Source organism: Lepisma saccharinum, chromosome 27 (assembly GCF_977018435.1).
Source record: "Lepisma saccharinum chromosome 27, izLepSacc3.1, whole genome shotgun sequence".
In the NCBI taxonomy this organism is placed as follows: domain Eukaryota; kingdom Metazoa; phylum Arthropoda; class Insecta; order Zygentoma; family Lepismatidae; genus Lepisma; species Lepisma saccharinum.
In genome coordinates, this window is record NC_139255.1 from 4,253,543 (window position 1) to 4,268,636 (window position 15,094).

General features: G+C 35.6%; 1 protein-coding gene across 1 annotated transcript in view; it reads right to left on the reverse strand.

The window, feature by feature from the left end:
* The window catches only part of LOC145980055 (BTB/POZ domain-containing protein 6-like), a 62,535-nt gene that overhangs the window by 21,699 nt on the left and 25,742 nt on the right, over positions 1–15,094 (reverse strand). The window contains exon 2 of the mRNA XM_083113044.1: positions 9,911–10,041. Coding sequence (XP_082969170.1) covers positions 9,911–10,039 — 129 coding nt within the window. The 5' untranslated portion in view covers positions 10,040–10,041. The remainder of the gene's footprint in view (positions 1–9,910; positions 10,042–15,094) is intronic.

Consider the following 15,094-nt stretch of genomic DNA (forward strand, 5'->3'; position numbering starts at 1 on the left):
TGTGATGTCCTTGTCCAGATGCTTCTTGCAGACCGAATTGTGACAGGTGCCAAGGTTCTATCCTTCGACCCTTGGCTCACCAAACCGAGCAATCCCTTGCGACTCGTAGCATGCTAGGCAGCCGTAACTCCGTGTTCCATCGTCGTAGTTCAGTAGTGTTAGTGTGTTGTAGAGTAATCAGAGACTAATTATCCATGTGAGCGTCGATGATAAGTGTAGTTCAAATGAGCGTCAAAATCCAAAGAGCAGCGTCGATGATAAGCGTAGTTCAAATGAGAGCGAGCTCAGGGAGTGAGCTCCCTTTTATCATCTTAGGCTTCGAAAGGTTGTTAAACCTTTCGAACGCGCTAGATCTTGTTTTGATCCACGCGTTTGCCTTTCAGTTCCTTGTTTAACGGAAGTTACTAAGTTAGCGCATTCTTGGGATCACCCGCTGGTCGGACAATTCCAGGAAATAAACAAGCGTGAATATTACCATGACGAGGTTTTCTCGGTTTAATAATCTCCATATCTCTACAATATATTGTGATTGGTTTAGATCTGTTACGCTGGCTTTAGGCGAAAGCATTTCCTTTAGCATTTTTGCTAGCATACAAGCTATGTAAATGATTCCAAAAATCTTATAGCAGATAGTACTTTTACAAGAAAACGTTTCATGCAACTTTTCGGCAAGCTTTTGCGATTACAATGTATAACATGTACAGCATGAAAGGCACGTCGAGTTACCCCACCTGTGCTGAGTGCACTGTGTTTAAATTTTAAATAACTAAAATATTCTTCCATACGTGTAAAGTAAACGTTGTAAAATATGTATTTAAGCAGCGCCATTGTTTTGTACCTAATAACGTCTTATATGAAATGTTATTCTTCTCGGTTGAATAGTTATCGCCGTTTAAAAGTGTAAAGTGATACGTTGTTTACATCTCATGCGACCGTAATTACATTTTCACTCGTGACCATGAGGTCGCTTTGGTTGATTATGCTACAAAAAATGCTACGGAAATAGAGCCGGTTCTATCTTTGAGAAATGCCATGAAATATGTCATGACATCTGATATGCCATGGAATGCCATAACATTTCTCACTTTACACGGTAGCTCTTTGGTCATGGCATAAATGCAAAGAAAAATGCTATCGTCTAAAGCGAGAGTAGGGTAAACGCTTCGTTCTAGGCCACCCCCGAAATTTTGGTTTACTTTTATTGTGTATACCTATACAGTAATATACTCAAAATCGAACTTTGACTGTTACAAAAAGTGACACAATACAAGCGCAAAAAAAAGTCAAAGCTCAAATTCCAATTTTCATAGTGCAAAATTGCTAATTTTCGAAAATCCCTCTATAACATTTGCTAAAATTTTATTTTTCAATAAATAAAGCGAAGTGCTAAGTTAAAAATAAGTGCTAAGTTAGTTCCGGTCCACTTCCGGTCCACTTCCGGTCCACTTCCGGTTTACTTCCGGTCCACTTCCGGTTTACTTCCGGTCCACTTCCGGTCTACTTCCGGTCCACTTCCGGTCCACTTCCGGTTTACTTGACAGACACTTGTGGGTTACTGTGGTGTTTTCTGATTGGCTTACTGTTTCAGATGCGGTCCGCGCTTAGGCTATTTAAAGAGTTTTCGTATTACAAATCAGTTAATATTGTGAGAATAGTTGAAGAGTATAGAGGTGTTTTTCCAGTGCTCCTCAGTAGTCAGAGAAGGGGGTACGAGTAAATACCCTCATCTCCCCCCCCTCCCCAAAATCTAACAATTTCATAGTGAGCTCTCTTAGTGTAATTTAACTGAAAATCATGATTTTAGCTGATTTTACAAGTTTAAAAACTGAAAATGTGTTTTACGCAAGAGTTCAAATTCCAATTTTATTGTATAAGAATTCTTTTATAATTGCAGAAGTTTAAAAAAAACACAATTCTACTACACTTGCCTGGTGCTGGGATGCACCTGCACTCCACAATATGTCTAAAAGTGTATCGAACTAGACGGGGCTAATAATTTCTTAATTGCAATTATTTTTCCAAAGGAACTTCTGCAACACAGAAATGTTGGCAAGAATTCTCATGTAACCTAGTTGTTTTTACTCAGACAAAATCAATAGTTTTGCATTCCAAATATTCCCCTAGTGTGTATGTGTGTAGATGTGACGTCGACTTGTTAAAAATGTGACGTCAATAATACTAGCTTGGATATGTCATGGCCTTTTTTTTTCTCTATAAAAAAGAGAGAGAGAGAGAGAGAGAGAGAGAGAGAGAGAGAGGGTCATGTAACTGGTGATTTTCTTGGCTAAGGGGAATTTCCTGAGAATTCTTTCTATTACAAATATTCTTGTATATCCCTGTTCGGATCTCCAGGTAGGGACTATTTTGAGAGGTCCCTGGACTAAGGATAAGATCTATGTTAGGAATAAGGATATTAAATTAGGCACCTGGAATGTTCTGAGTTTTTACCGGCCTGGGGCATTTCAGTGTACAGTTAATATGATAGTAAAGTATAAATTAGATGTAGTAGCTGTCCAGGAAGTTAGGTGGCCAGGAGAAGGGAATTGTAAAACTAGAAATTATACTTTTTTCTATGGTGGTACTGAAAATCATAATTTTGGAACAGGCTTTTTCATAAATAATAGAATTATCTCGGCTCTTAAAACAGTAGAATTTATTAATGATAGGATATCATATGCAGTTTTACAGGGTAGGTGGTGTAAAATTATTTTAATAAACATACATGCACCAACGGAAGATAAAGATGATAATACTAAAGATGATTTTTATGCAGAGTTAGAACAGATCTTTTATAAATTTTCTCAGTATGATATGAAAATTCTGTTAGGTGACTGTAATGCACAGATTGGTAAAAAAGAGATATTTAAACACATGATTGGTAAAGAAAGTCTTCATGAATTAAGTAATGATAATGGTATAAGATTGGTTACTTTTGCAACCTCAAAGAATTTAATTGTGAAAAGTACTACTTTTAAACATAAAAATATCCATAAATATAACTGGTCTTCTCCAGACGGTAAAACTCATAATCAGATAGATCATATTCTTATTGATAAGAGAAGACATACTAGTATAATTGATGTTCGTACACATAGAGGTGCTGAGTGTGTCAGTGACCATTATTTAGTAATTGCTAAATTAAGAGAAAGACTCTCGGTGATAAATCATAAGCAACAAAATCTAAAAGTTCTAAAATTTAATACAGGAAAGTTTACTGATGAAAGAATTAAGAAAGATTACCAAATTAAACTGTCAAATAGATTTGATGTTTTGCAGGATTTAAATGATGATGAAAATATAAATGAGACAGATGTAAATAAGAATTGGGAGCACATACGTAATGCAATAGAATCAGCAGCTAAAGAAAGTATAGGATACCATAAACCAAGAAAGAGTAAGCCATGATTTGATAATGAATGTCATAATCTAATAGAAATAAGAAATTAGGCTAGACTTAGGTGGTTAAATAACTCGGATGATACAAATCTAAGCAATTATAATAGAATAAAGCGAGAAGTTAACCGCACGTTTAGAAGTAAAAAAAGAGATTACTTGAAAAGCAAAATTAACGAAATTGAAACAAACAGCAAAAATAAGAATATCAGAGATTTATATAAAGGTATAAATGAATTTAGAAAGGGGTGGCAACCTAAAGTAAACTTGATAAAAGATAAAGACGGAGATTTTCTAGCTGACCCAAGCGATATTCTAAATAGATGGAAGAACTACTTTAATGACCTTTTAAATGTCTACGTAGGAGATAAATCAGAAGTAAATGAAGTCCACACAGCAGAACCTTTAGTTCCAGAACCTAACTTGACTGAAGTTAAAGATGCTATTAAAAGGCTAAAGAATAACAAAGCACCTGGCATTGATTTAATACCAGCTGAGTTAATTAAATATGGTGGAAATTCATTAATATGTCAAATTCATAAATTAATTTGTTTAATATGGAATAAAACAGAAATCCCTCAACAGTGGAAAGAATTCATAATTGTTCCTGTGATAAAATGAACTGCAGTAATTATCGTGGAATTTCTCTACTCTCAACAACATATAAAATATTATATAACATTCTTTTAACAAGACTAACCCCATATACTAATGAAATAATATATGTGATTATGGATGTGGATTTAAACGTAACCGATCAATTTTTTCACATCGAACAGATATTTGAGAAAAGTGGGAATATAATCAAAATGTCCCATTAGCTATTCATTTATTTTTTTAAAAAAATGCATATGATTCGATTAAAAGAGATTTAAAATTTATAATCCTCGTATGTTTACTAATAGCAGTTACATTTGACATGTTTGACTAATCGTAAAGATGAGTATCACAGTACGTTTTATCGTTCTTATATAAACGTTGAAACGTTTAAGAACGTATAAGAACGTTTACCGAAACGTTTTAACGTTTAATATTTTACATACGAGGATAATAAGTTTTGTAGAAATTCTCTTCTCAATAAGAATACTATATTACTACCTTTATTACATTAAATATTAATTAATTAATTAATTCTCTAGCCCTCTTGATTCTGAAAATTCGTGGTTACAGTTCAATTTGTACTTATCTTGAGCAAAATTTATATATATTCTATTCCAATTTTTACCGATTTTTTTAGATCCATCTCCATCTTCATTTTGGTCCTTTACCATCAGGTTTCCCCAACAAGATTCCTGTAAAATCTCCTTTATTCTTTTCTCATTCGTGCAAGGGATCAAGTTTTCGCATCCACAGGCACAATTACTGTTATTGTATATTTTAATATTTAGTATCTTAGATATTAAACAAGAAGATAGAGAAAAATAACATGCATTAAGCTTTCTTTTTTCATTTCTTCTTTAATATCATTTTCATTTGTAAGTATTACTTAAATTTAAAAATTAGATTAAACAAGTTAGTTTAGATTTGTACTTTTCTCTTTGCTGCTTTAAAAAATATGTTAACATTATTCCTAATTGTATTTACATCATCTGCATATGCTAACAGTTGAGTCACATTACTTCGTTAGTTTTTTTACCTTCCTAACTACATATTCTAAGGCAAAATTAAAAAGCAATAAATATGATACATCTTTCTTTTATAATATATCATGAATTGTACATTTTGTTATACATATTAACAAGATTTATAGGTATTTTAAATCTCTTTTAATGGAATCATATGCATTTTTTAAAAAAAAAAATAAATGAATAGCTAATGGGACATTTTGATTATATTCCCACTTTTCTCAAATATCTGTTCGATGTAAAAAAATTGATCGGTTACGTTTAAATCCACATCCATAATCACATATATTATTTCATTAGTATATGGGGTTAGTCTTGTTAAAAGAATGTTATATAATATTTTATATGTTGTTGAGAGTAGAGAAATTCCACGATAATTACTGCAGTTCATTTTATCACAGGAACAATTATGAATTCTTTCCACTGTTGAGGGATTTCTGTTTTATTCCATATTAAACAAATTAATTTATGAATTTGACATATTAATGAATTTCCACCATATTTAATTAACTCAGCTGGTATTAAATCAATGCCAGGTGCTTTGTTATTCTTTAGCCTTTTAATAGCATCTTTAGCTTCAGTCAAGATAGGTTCTGGAACTAAAAAAAAATTCTGCTGTGTGTACTTCATTTATTTCTAATTTATCTCCTACATGGACATTTAAAAAGTCATTAAAGTAGTTCTTCTATGTATTTAGAATATCGCTTGGGTTAGCTAGAAAATCACCGTCTTTATCTTTTATCAAGTTTACTTTAAGTTGCCACCCCTTTCTAAACTCATTTACACCTTTATATAAATCTCTGATATTTTTATTTTTGCTGTTTGTTTCAATTTCGTTAATTTTGCTTTTCAAGTAATCTCTTTTTTTTACTTCTTGACGTGCGATTAACTTCTCGCTTTATTCTATTATAATTGTTTAGATTTGTATCATCCGAGTTATTTAACCACCTAAGTCTAGCCTAATTTCTTATTTCTATTAGATTATGACATTCATTATCAAATCATGGCTTACTCTTTCTTGGTTTATGGTATCCTATACTTTCTTTAGCTGCTGATTCTATTGCATTACGTATGTGCTCCCAATTCTTATTTACATCTGTCTCATTTATATTTTCATCATCATTTAAATCCTGCAAAACATCAAATCTATTTGACAGTTTAATTTGGTAATCTTTCTTAATTCTTTCATCAGTAAACTTTCCTGTATTAAATTTTAGAACTTTTAGATTTTGTTGCTTATGATTTATCACCGAGAGTCTTTCTCTTAATTTAGCAATTACTAAATAATGGTCACTGACACACTCAGCACCTCTATGTGTACGAACATCAATTATACTAGTATGTCTTCTCTTATCAATAAGAATATGATCTATCTGATTATGAGTTTTACCGTCTGGAGAAGACCAGTTATATTTATGGATATTTTTATGTTTAAAAGTAGTACTTTTCACAATTAAATTCTTTGAGGTTGCAAAAGTAACCAATCTTATACCATTATCATTACTTAATTCATGAAGACTTTCTTTACCAATCATGTGTTTAAATATCTCTTTTTTACCAATCTGTGCATTACAGTCACCTAACAGAATTTTCATATCATACTGAGAAAATTTATAAAAGATCTGTTCTAACTCTGCATAAAAATCATCTTTAGTATTATCATCTTTATCTTCCGTTGGTGCATGTATGTTTATTAAAATAATTTTACACCACCTACCCTGTAAAACTGCATATGATATCCTATCATTAATAAATTCTACTGTTTTAAGAGCCGAGATAATTCTATTATTTATGAAAAAGCCTGTTCCAAAATTATGATTTTCAGTACCACCATAGAAAAAAGTATAATTTCTAGTTTTACAATTCCCTTCTCCTGGCCACCTAACTTCCTGGACAGCTACTACATCTAATTTATACTTTACTATCATATTAACTGTACACTGAAATGCCCCAGGCCGGTAAAAACTCAGAACATTCCAGGTGCCTAATTTAATATCCTTATTCCTAACATAGATCTTATCCTTAGTCCAGGGACCTCTCAAAATAGTCCCTACCTGGAGATCCGAACAGGGATATACAAGAATATTTGTAATAGAAAGAATTCTCAGGAAATTCCCCTTAGCCAAGAAAATCACCAGTTACATGACCCTCTCTCTCTCTCTCTCTCTCTCTCTCTCTCTTTTTTATAGAGAAAAAAAAAGGCCATGACATATCCAAGCTAGTATTATTGACGTCACATTTTTAACAAGTCGACGTCACATCTACACACATACACACTAGGGGAATATTTGGAATGCAAAACTATTGATTTTGTCTGAGTAAAAACAACTAGGTTACATGAGAATTCTTGCCAACATTTCTGTGTTGCAGAAGTTCCTTTGGAAAAATAATTGCAATTAAGAAATTATTAGCCCCGTCTAGTTCGATACACTTTTAGACATATTGTGGAGTGCAGGTGCATCCCAGCACCAGGCAAGTGTAGTAGAATTGTGTTTTTTTGAACTTCTGCAATTATAAAAGAATTCTTATACAATAAAATTGGAATTTGAACTCTTGCGTAAAACACATTTTCAGTTTTTAAACTTGTAAAATCAGCTAAAATCATGATTTTCAGTTAAATTACACTAAGAGAGCTCACTATGAAATTGTTAGATTTTGGGGAGGGGGGGGAGATGAGGGTATTTACTCGTACCCCCTTCTCTGACTACTGAGGAGCACTGGAAAAACACCTCTATACTCTTCAACTATTCTCACAATATTAACTGATTTGTAATACGAAAACTCTTTAAATAGCCTAAGCGCGGACCGCATCTGAAACAGTAAGCCAATCAGAAAACACCACAGTAACCCACAAGTGTCTGTCAAGTAAACCGGAAGTGGACCGGAAGTGGACCGGAAGTAGACCGGAAGTGGACCGGAAGTAAACCGGAAGTGGACCGGAAGTAAACCGGAAGTGGACCGGAAGTGGACCGGAAGTAAACCGGAAGTGGACCGGAAGTGGACCGGAAGTAACTTAGCACTTATTTTTAACTTAGCACTTCGCTTTAATTATTGAAAAATAAAATTTTAGCAAATGTTATAGAGGGATTTTCGAAAATTAGCAATTTTGCACTATGAAAATTGGAATTTGAGCTTTGACCTTTTTTTTGCGCTTATATTGTGTCACTTTTTGTAACAGTCAAAGTTCGATTTTGAGTATATTACTGTATAGGTATACACAATAAAAGTAAACCAAAATTTCGGGGGTGGCCTAGAACGAAGCGTTTATCCTACTAGCGAGCCTTAATGATCTCTTGAAAAGATAGTGTGCGATTTCAATATTATCCATAGTAAAGTACAGGGTTTTCAATATTATTCATAATAAAGTACAGGGTAAGGCAAAAAGAATAAAACAACTTTATGCAGTTATTATGACATAACTATTTATGATAGAAAATGAAACAAGGCATCAATAGAAAGAAAAACTGTGGAAGTTTTAGTCCCACTTTGCGTTCTTATGCTGCTTTGCCATTCCTCCACCAGGATCGCTAGTGTTGCAAAATGGCGAGTGACCAGCAGAAGGTGTATTGTGTGTTCCGAGTTAACGATCACAATGGTGGAAAGACATTTCTGCATACATTTTGATAGTAAACCACCGTTTTGGACGAACCATCGGTACAAACAATTTGAAGAGAATATAGCCTGTGTGTAAAGAGAATACCATTGGACAGACGAGTGTACCCTATGAGTCAGCGAACAGAATTAGATAACTCTTTGCAAGGCGTCCACGAAAATTCACTCACAGTGCAAGTCGTGAGCTGCAACTGCCCCAGGAAGCCACATGTTCTTCCAATGTGGTGGATTACCACCAATACATATGCAGAAATGTCTTTGCACTATTGAGATCGACTCAGACTTTTCTTATTCTAACAAACAATAATCCTTCTGCTGGTCACTCGCCATTTTGCCACAACAGCGATCCTGGCGGAGGAATGGCAAAGCAGCATAAGAGCGCAAAGTGGGACTAAAACTTTCCCAGTTTCTCTTTCTACTGATGACTCGTTTGATTTTCTATCGTAAATAGTTATGTCATAATAACTGTATTAACGTTGTTTCATTTTATTTGACTTACCGTGCATATTTGAAGTCAAAACTAATTGTTGATCTTTTGCTGTTACAACAAAAACTCTCCCCAACCGAAAATTTTGGTGGGGGGGGGGATTTTTGAGGGCAGGACGGTTGGTGGGGGTGGATTTCGCACCCTGAACTAGACAGTTCAAACATACGTTTATACAGTATATTGCAATTCTCAAAATAGAAAAGCTTCACGATCTCCGTTGGTAGCATTAGCTGCATTTGTTTTTAGACATGCTATGAATTTAGCAGGCCTGAATTTTTACAAACTTAAGGTGCAACAACAAACTAAAATTATCCCCCCACAGTAATTTTGAAAGAAGCTATTTTGAAACAGCTCTTCCATTTAGTAACATGACACCATGTCAAGTGTCACATTATAGACTACAAATAAAGAAGGGGGGAAACAAATTTATGGTGCCTAAGGTCCTGAACATAGGACTGATATTGAGTGCACAAAATTTTATTTATTTTTGCACACTGAAAACCTAATTAAAGTTGAAGAATAATCAGTCACTACATTTCTACACTGATAAAGTATCATGACCTTGATGTACTATAGTACAAAAATACAATGATTGCCACTCGCCGCGAAAACACTATGCTGTATTTTCAGCAATTGTTGAACATTCTGCTTGCATCATATTATAGTTAATGTGCTGACGATCAGTTAGTCAACAAAATATGCTCGACATATCTTGGCCCTCAACAGGCTGTTTGGCCCATGTTTGTTTCTTTGTTTGGGTTGTTACTTTATACACACTATAAAAGCAACTTACCTTTTCATGATTTCCACCTTGAATTCTAAATTTGCAATCTGTAAATAATGGTGTCTTAAGAATATGTTTCAATCGTTCATCCCAACTTTTTTTCTGCACTTGCCAATCAGTGGACATGACACTGACCATATCTGAAATTAAAATGGAAAATGTAATGTACAGCATTAAAACAAATTATATCATGGAATTAGATAATAATATGTTAAAAGCTCGGTTTGTTAATTTACAATTCTTCTGCTGCTCCCCCCAGGGGTGTCCATAGAGGAGATTCATGACGCACAAGCATCATGGTATTTTGGGGGGGGACAAAATTTTATAGTATAGCTACCAACTATACATCTTCACACAAAAATGGGGGGATAGTTTCATTTGATTGGCTTGTTATTGATTTTTAGTTATGAGTTGTGATCTTGGCAATTGGGTTGAAATGAAACACCACCTTTTATGGCTTTAGAATCAGTTTCAAAGGGAGGGGGGCATTAATACTAGGTTAGTCAAGCAGACAAACTATTAAGAATAAAGTTGATTCAGTACACTAAGAATGGCAGTGAGCCTGAGCAGTTTTGCATGTACATGTATTATGTTAGCAAACATGCAGCGAGCCGTGGTTTTTACATTTCAACTACAATGAAAGGTTTTGAATGTCATGCACCTTTTGATTGTTGGAATCTCCGCCAGTTGTAAACAATGTCTGACTTGGAACTTGTGACTTGTGGACTTCAGTTTTAGTGTTGGATGATTTCAGGCACGATTTGTTTCGCTTGTAATATGTTCCTGTGCTACGACTGACTGGATAATAGTAAAATACTGTAAGCTTTATTTGTCCAAAACTTTTGTACTTTGGAAATTTAATTTAAAAAAAAATGAAATCAAATTATCGACATTCAAACAAAAATCAATTATTGCATGTTTACAAAATTATACTTGTGTGTGTGGGGGGGGAGGGTGCATCCTGGGCCTTGGGGGGCACCACCCCCACCCCTTTATTCTGTTCTTGGCCAATATCCAATATGTCTTGTTGTCAATCAGTTTTAATATTTTTAACTTTTAATTACTTCTACGCTTTTTATAAAAGTAATAAGTGGTGCTGATGGATGAACGTAGTTGCTATATATGTTTCATTATTAGTGGCCGACTGTGATCCTCTCTTCATACCTTCGAGATTGTGATCAATTTCGCAATGTTTGCGATGAGTTACATTTTCAAAGTTGGGTGTCAAACAGTAAGTACTCATTGTGGAATTATTTTCCCCATGTACCTATCCGGATAACATAATTTCGAATCCAGTATACATTGTTTTCAGTGGCGTACCGTTCTAAAGTGAGAATCATAGAACTTAAGACCTTCTGTAAACAAAAGCACGTGTACCCTAACAGTGTTGCAAACTTATGGAAAAAAATAATCCACATAGCCTACAAGGTGTAAAAACATTCCATTTGTCAACAGATGCGGAATAAGCAGTGTATCACTGAGTGATGACCTGTTGTTGAAAGTTATTGAATGTATGTTAAAAAAAAAAGTTTAAAAAATGTACATCTTGCCTGGTGGCCGATTTTCAGACTCATCACCGAAGTTCCCTGTCTCGAATTCCGGCATGGGTGTTATTTGTGAGTGTCCCTTCATCAATTTCATCTGAGGATCACTCATTCTCATCGTCGGGATTAGCCAAAAGTGGAAGAAAAGCAACGGTAAATTAAAAAAATACAAAATGTACATCTTATCCCCCAGATAAGATGATTCCCTACCAAAGGATTAATTTTCTCTCATATTTTACTAAAAAAACCTTGCTAGAAGAATGTGACACATGAGATAAATTACGTTTTGAAACCGGGGTTTCTTCATTAAATTTATTTGATGTTGGAAAGTGTTATGATTTATTATTATAGATAATGAAAGTAAGCTAATACATATGATTTGATTGACTAAATTAATAATTACGCAGCAAAGACACCAAGGGAAACTAAAACGGAAACTTAGAGAAGCATAAAAGTGGGGAAAGAAGACTGTAGAATACAGAAATATTTTGAGGCAGTCACATTTTATTGTGTGGCCGCAGTAGCTCAATCGGTGTCGACCTCCGTGGCGGAGTGGTTAGCACAGCGCGCTACAACGCCAGGGGTTCCGAGTTCGATCACCGGCCGGTTCAAATCCGGTAACTTTTCTAACGTTGGAAGCGGCTCCGGTGCCCACCCAGCGTCGAATGACAAAGGTACCTGGGGGAAACCCTGGGGGGTAAAGGCGGCCAGGGGCGTGATGCTGATCACATCCCCCCTACTCACGACCGGATCAAGAAAGTGTGGGGCTTTACCCCCACACCACCTATACGCCTTCATGGCGTGATGCTAAGCACAGGGGAGCACTTTACCTTGTTTTTTATCACATTTTATTGTACGCTACATATAAAATGAAATGCATATTTGGGGGTGAATTTTTAAATATTGTCACATTTTTCTTCTCTCTTGTTGTGAGGTGTTCATTTTAAATCAACCTCCCTCACCCTACGGCCTGCCCTCCTTCACCCGCAAAAGTATTCCGGAGTGTGAGGATGTCACCATCCTGATGGTGAACACCTCTGGATTATAGATCGACTCCTGCGTCCCACCCCCTCCCCCATCCCCGGAGGATCGTCACTGGCAATGTGAAATCACACTATCATATGCCGACAATCCACATACCACTTCCGTTTCTGTACTTGACTTAGTGAGAAGTATTGCGGTTGGCAACAGCATAATAACACATTTCTTCCGCATCATGTAATCCGTCCTATGAAAGTACGCTAATGGAAGAAAAACATGTAAATTACATTGGATTATACATTTTAAAATATATTTTCATTAAAGGTTTCTGTCTATAATAATAGTACGTGGTTATTGTATAAATTACAATCGATCACGTGAACAGTAAGAAAATAGCGCCAGTTTCGAACATGGCGACTTCCATGCGTGCAGGAAGGTCTCCCGTGTTTTCAGAGTAGTCTTTCGGAAATACAGCCGTTTGAAAAGTGGCAAGAAGCACGTTGTTCTAAACGTTTATGTGACGTTGTGTAGGTGTTATCCTGCCTGAGCAAGCAGTGAAGTTGGTGTCCAAGTGTAATTGTGTGTCTGCGTCTTTGTGTTTTCGGTGTGGTGAAAGAAAGGAAAATGACCGGTCAAGTTGTGAGTCCCGCGAAAAAAAAAAACACGTTGTTGCTCGTATAAACAAGTACACCGATTTTGAGATAAGCGCAATACAATGCTAGGTGCTTTCGTATTCTTTCAATCAAAGAGCCGTCCTGTCCACTGTGGAGAAGATGTTGATAGTGATGATTGATGACGATCTCCCCAATTTTAGCAGTCGGCTTTATATCGCCTCTTGTGCCACGTTGAGTTCCTTTTCGGCAAGCAAATTTGACAGACCGTACTCTGACAGGATGATGTCTAGCGCCGAAAATGCCTCAAGTTCAAAAAGGAAGTACTGAATCAAGGTAAGAAAATACATTACTTGCATGAGACGTGCGTAAATAATGTGCTTATTATCGTCTTCTTGTTTTGTAGTGTACAAGAAACCGAGAGAAAGATAAACAATCTCTTTTTATTCCCCGGGTTATCTTTGTTTAGCTTCTGCTAAAACTGGCGGTATATTTGTTGCACAAAGGAGAAAACAATACTCCACATGTCAACAATGTTGGGCAATAATTTGGTGGAAATAAAACCAAATGGCTTGAATTACTGAAACGAATATCTATCTCTCTCTCTCTCTCTTTCTCTTGTATAACTTTGGCGCTGTCATACTAAGAGAGGAGGGGGAAGGGGGATCTGTTAACCCAGTGTCAGATAAATGGAACTTTTGGCGTAGAAAAATATGTTCATTCTTGAACAAGAACACGTATTTAAACACTTGTAGAAAATGTATTATACTTCAATGTGTAGATTATCAGTTAAAATAAGAATACGTTTTTCCATGTTACGTAAAATTAAAGGTTGCCAGTGAGCAGCATATGATGGCCGCACCATTCACGAACAGCTGGCGCGGAGTGATACGTTACTCGAAGTGAGACGGTTGTTTACAGAAGGTCGGAAGGTTCGTGATTCTTACTATAGTACGCCCAGCGATCCCTGATTTAAAATTTTAAAAATGCATAAATGCTGTAAATATAAAGTAAAACTTAACTAATCGTATACATATTTGAGCTTCCTGGCATTATAATATCTATTTTTCGTGATCCGCTTACAGCGCTCCACTAACAGCTCTCGTTGTAGCATTTTTCTAACGCCTCAGCTGGCTGAACACCGGATAGGTTTGGCATACAGGACTCTGCCTGCCTGGAGGGAAAGCTTGGATCTCTACAGCATGCACAAAAAGCTCTCTTGAACGCTGGCGTACAGAACAACTTGATTGGTTCTAACGGTCTCGTGACACTTCCTGCCTTCAGATGCAGACAACAAATCTACCCGGTTCTTCATGCTCATGCTGCATGATGCTACAATATGCAATATTGAATGACGCAGCTTCACAAAACTCAAATATACCATTTCTTAATTACCACTGCATTGTGTAATTTATCGCATGAACAGTGAAGTGCATTGAAAACTACAAGAACACAGATTTTATCAAACAAGTTGGAAAAGTCCTCGTGGTTGAAGTTCAGCCTGTGGCTGTTCTACCACCTAACCTGCAAAACTATTTTTTTTTATTTTTCATTAGTATCTAACTGCTTAATATTGTGTCAATGGAAATGTTTAGCATTTGTTTCAAAACTCGTAACATCGATTGGTCTCTAGACAAAATTATTTTAAAATGTTTATCAGCATTCTCAAGATGCAATAAATAGTGGTATGAATTACTAATCGGCACTTACATCAATAGAGTGTACGATAGTGTTGACCTCTGTGTCAAGGGTGTTTTGCACAGAGCTAAGATATCAGAGGTTCCTCCTTCGAATCCCAGCCTGGGTAATCTATCACTAGATTGTAGAATTCCTCAACATTTTCCATCCATTTCAGTTTCAACAGCTTCTCAATGGACACATTCCGAAAGTCACACAAGTTTAACGCGTTAAACAAGTTATGGTTAGGGGTGTGCCAGACAGAATTTGGGGTCAGGATGGGAATTTTTTTAAATCCCTACATTCAAGATTGGAAAAATTTCCAATTTCCTGACTAGGAAATGTTCGAAATTTCCCTAATCTCCGGAAATCTTGAATTT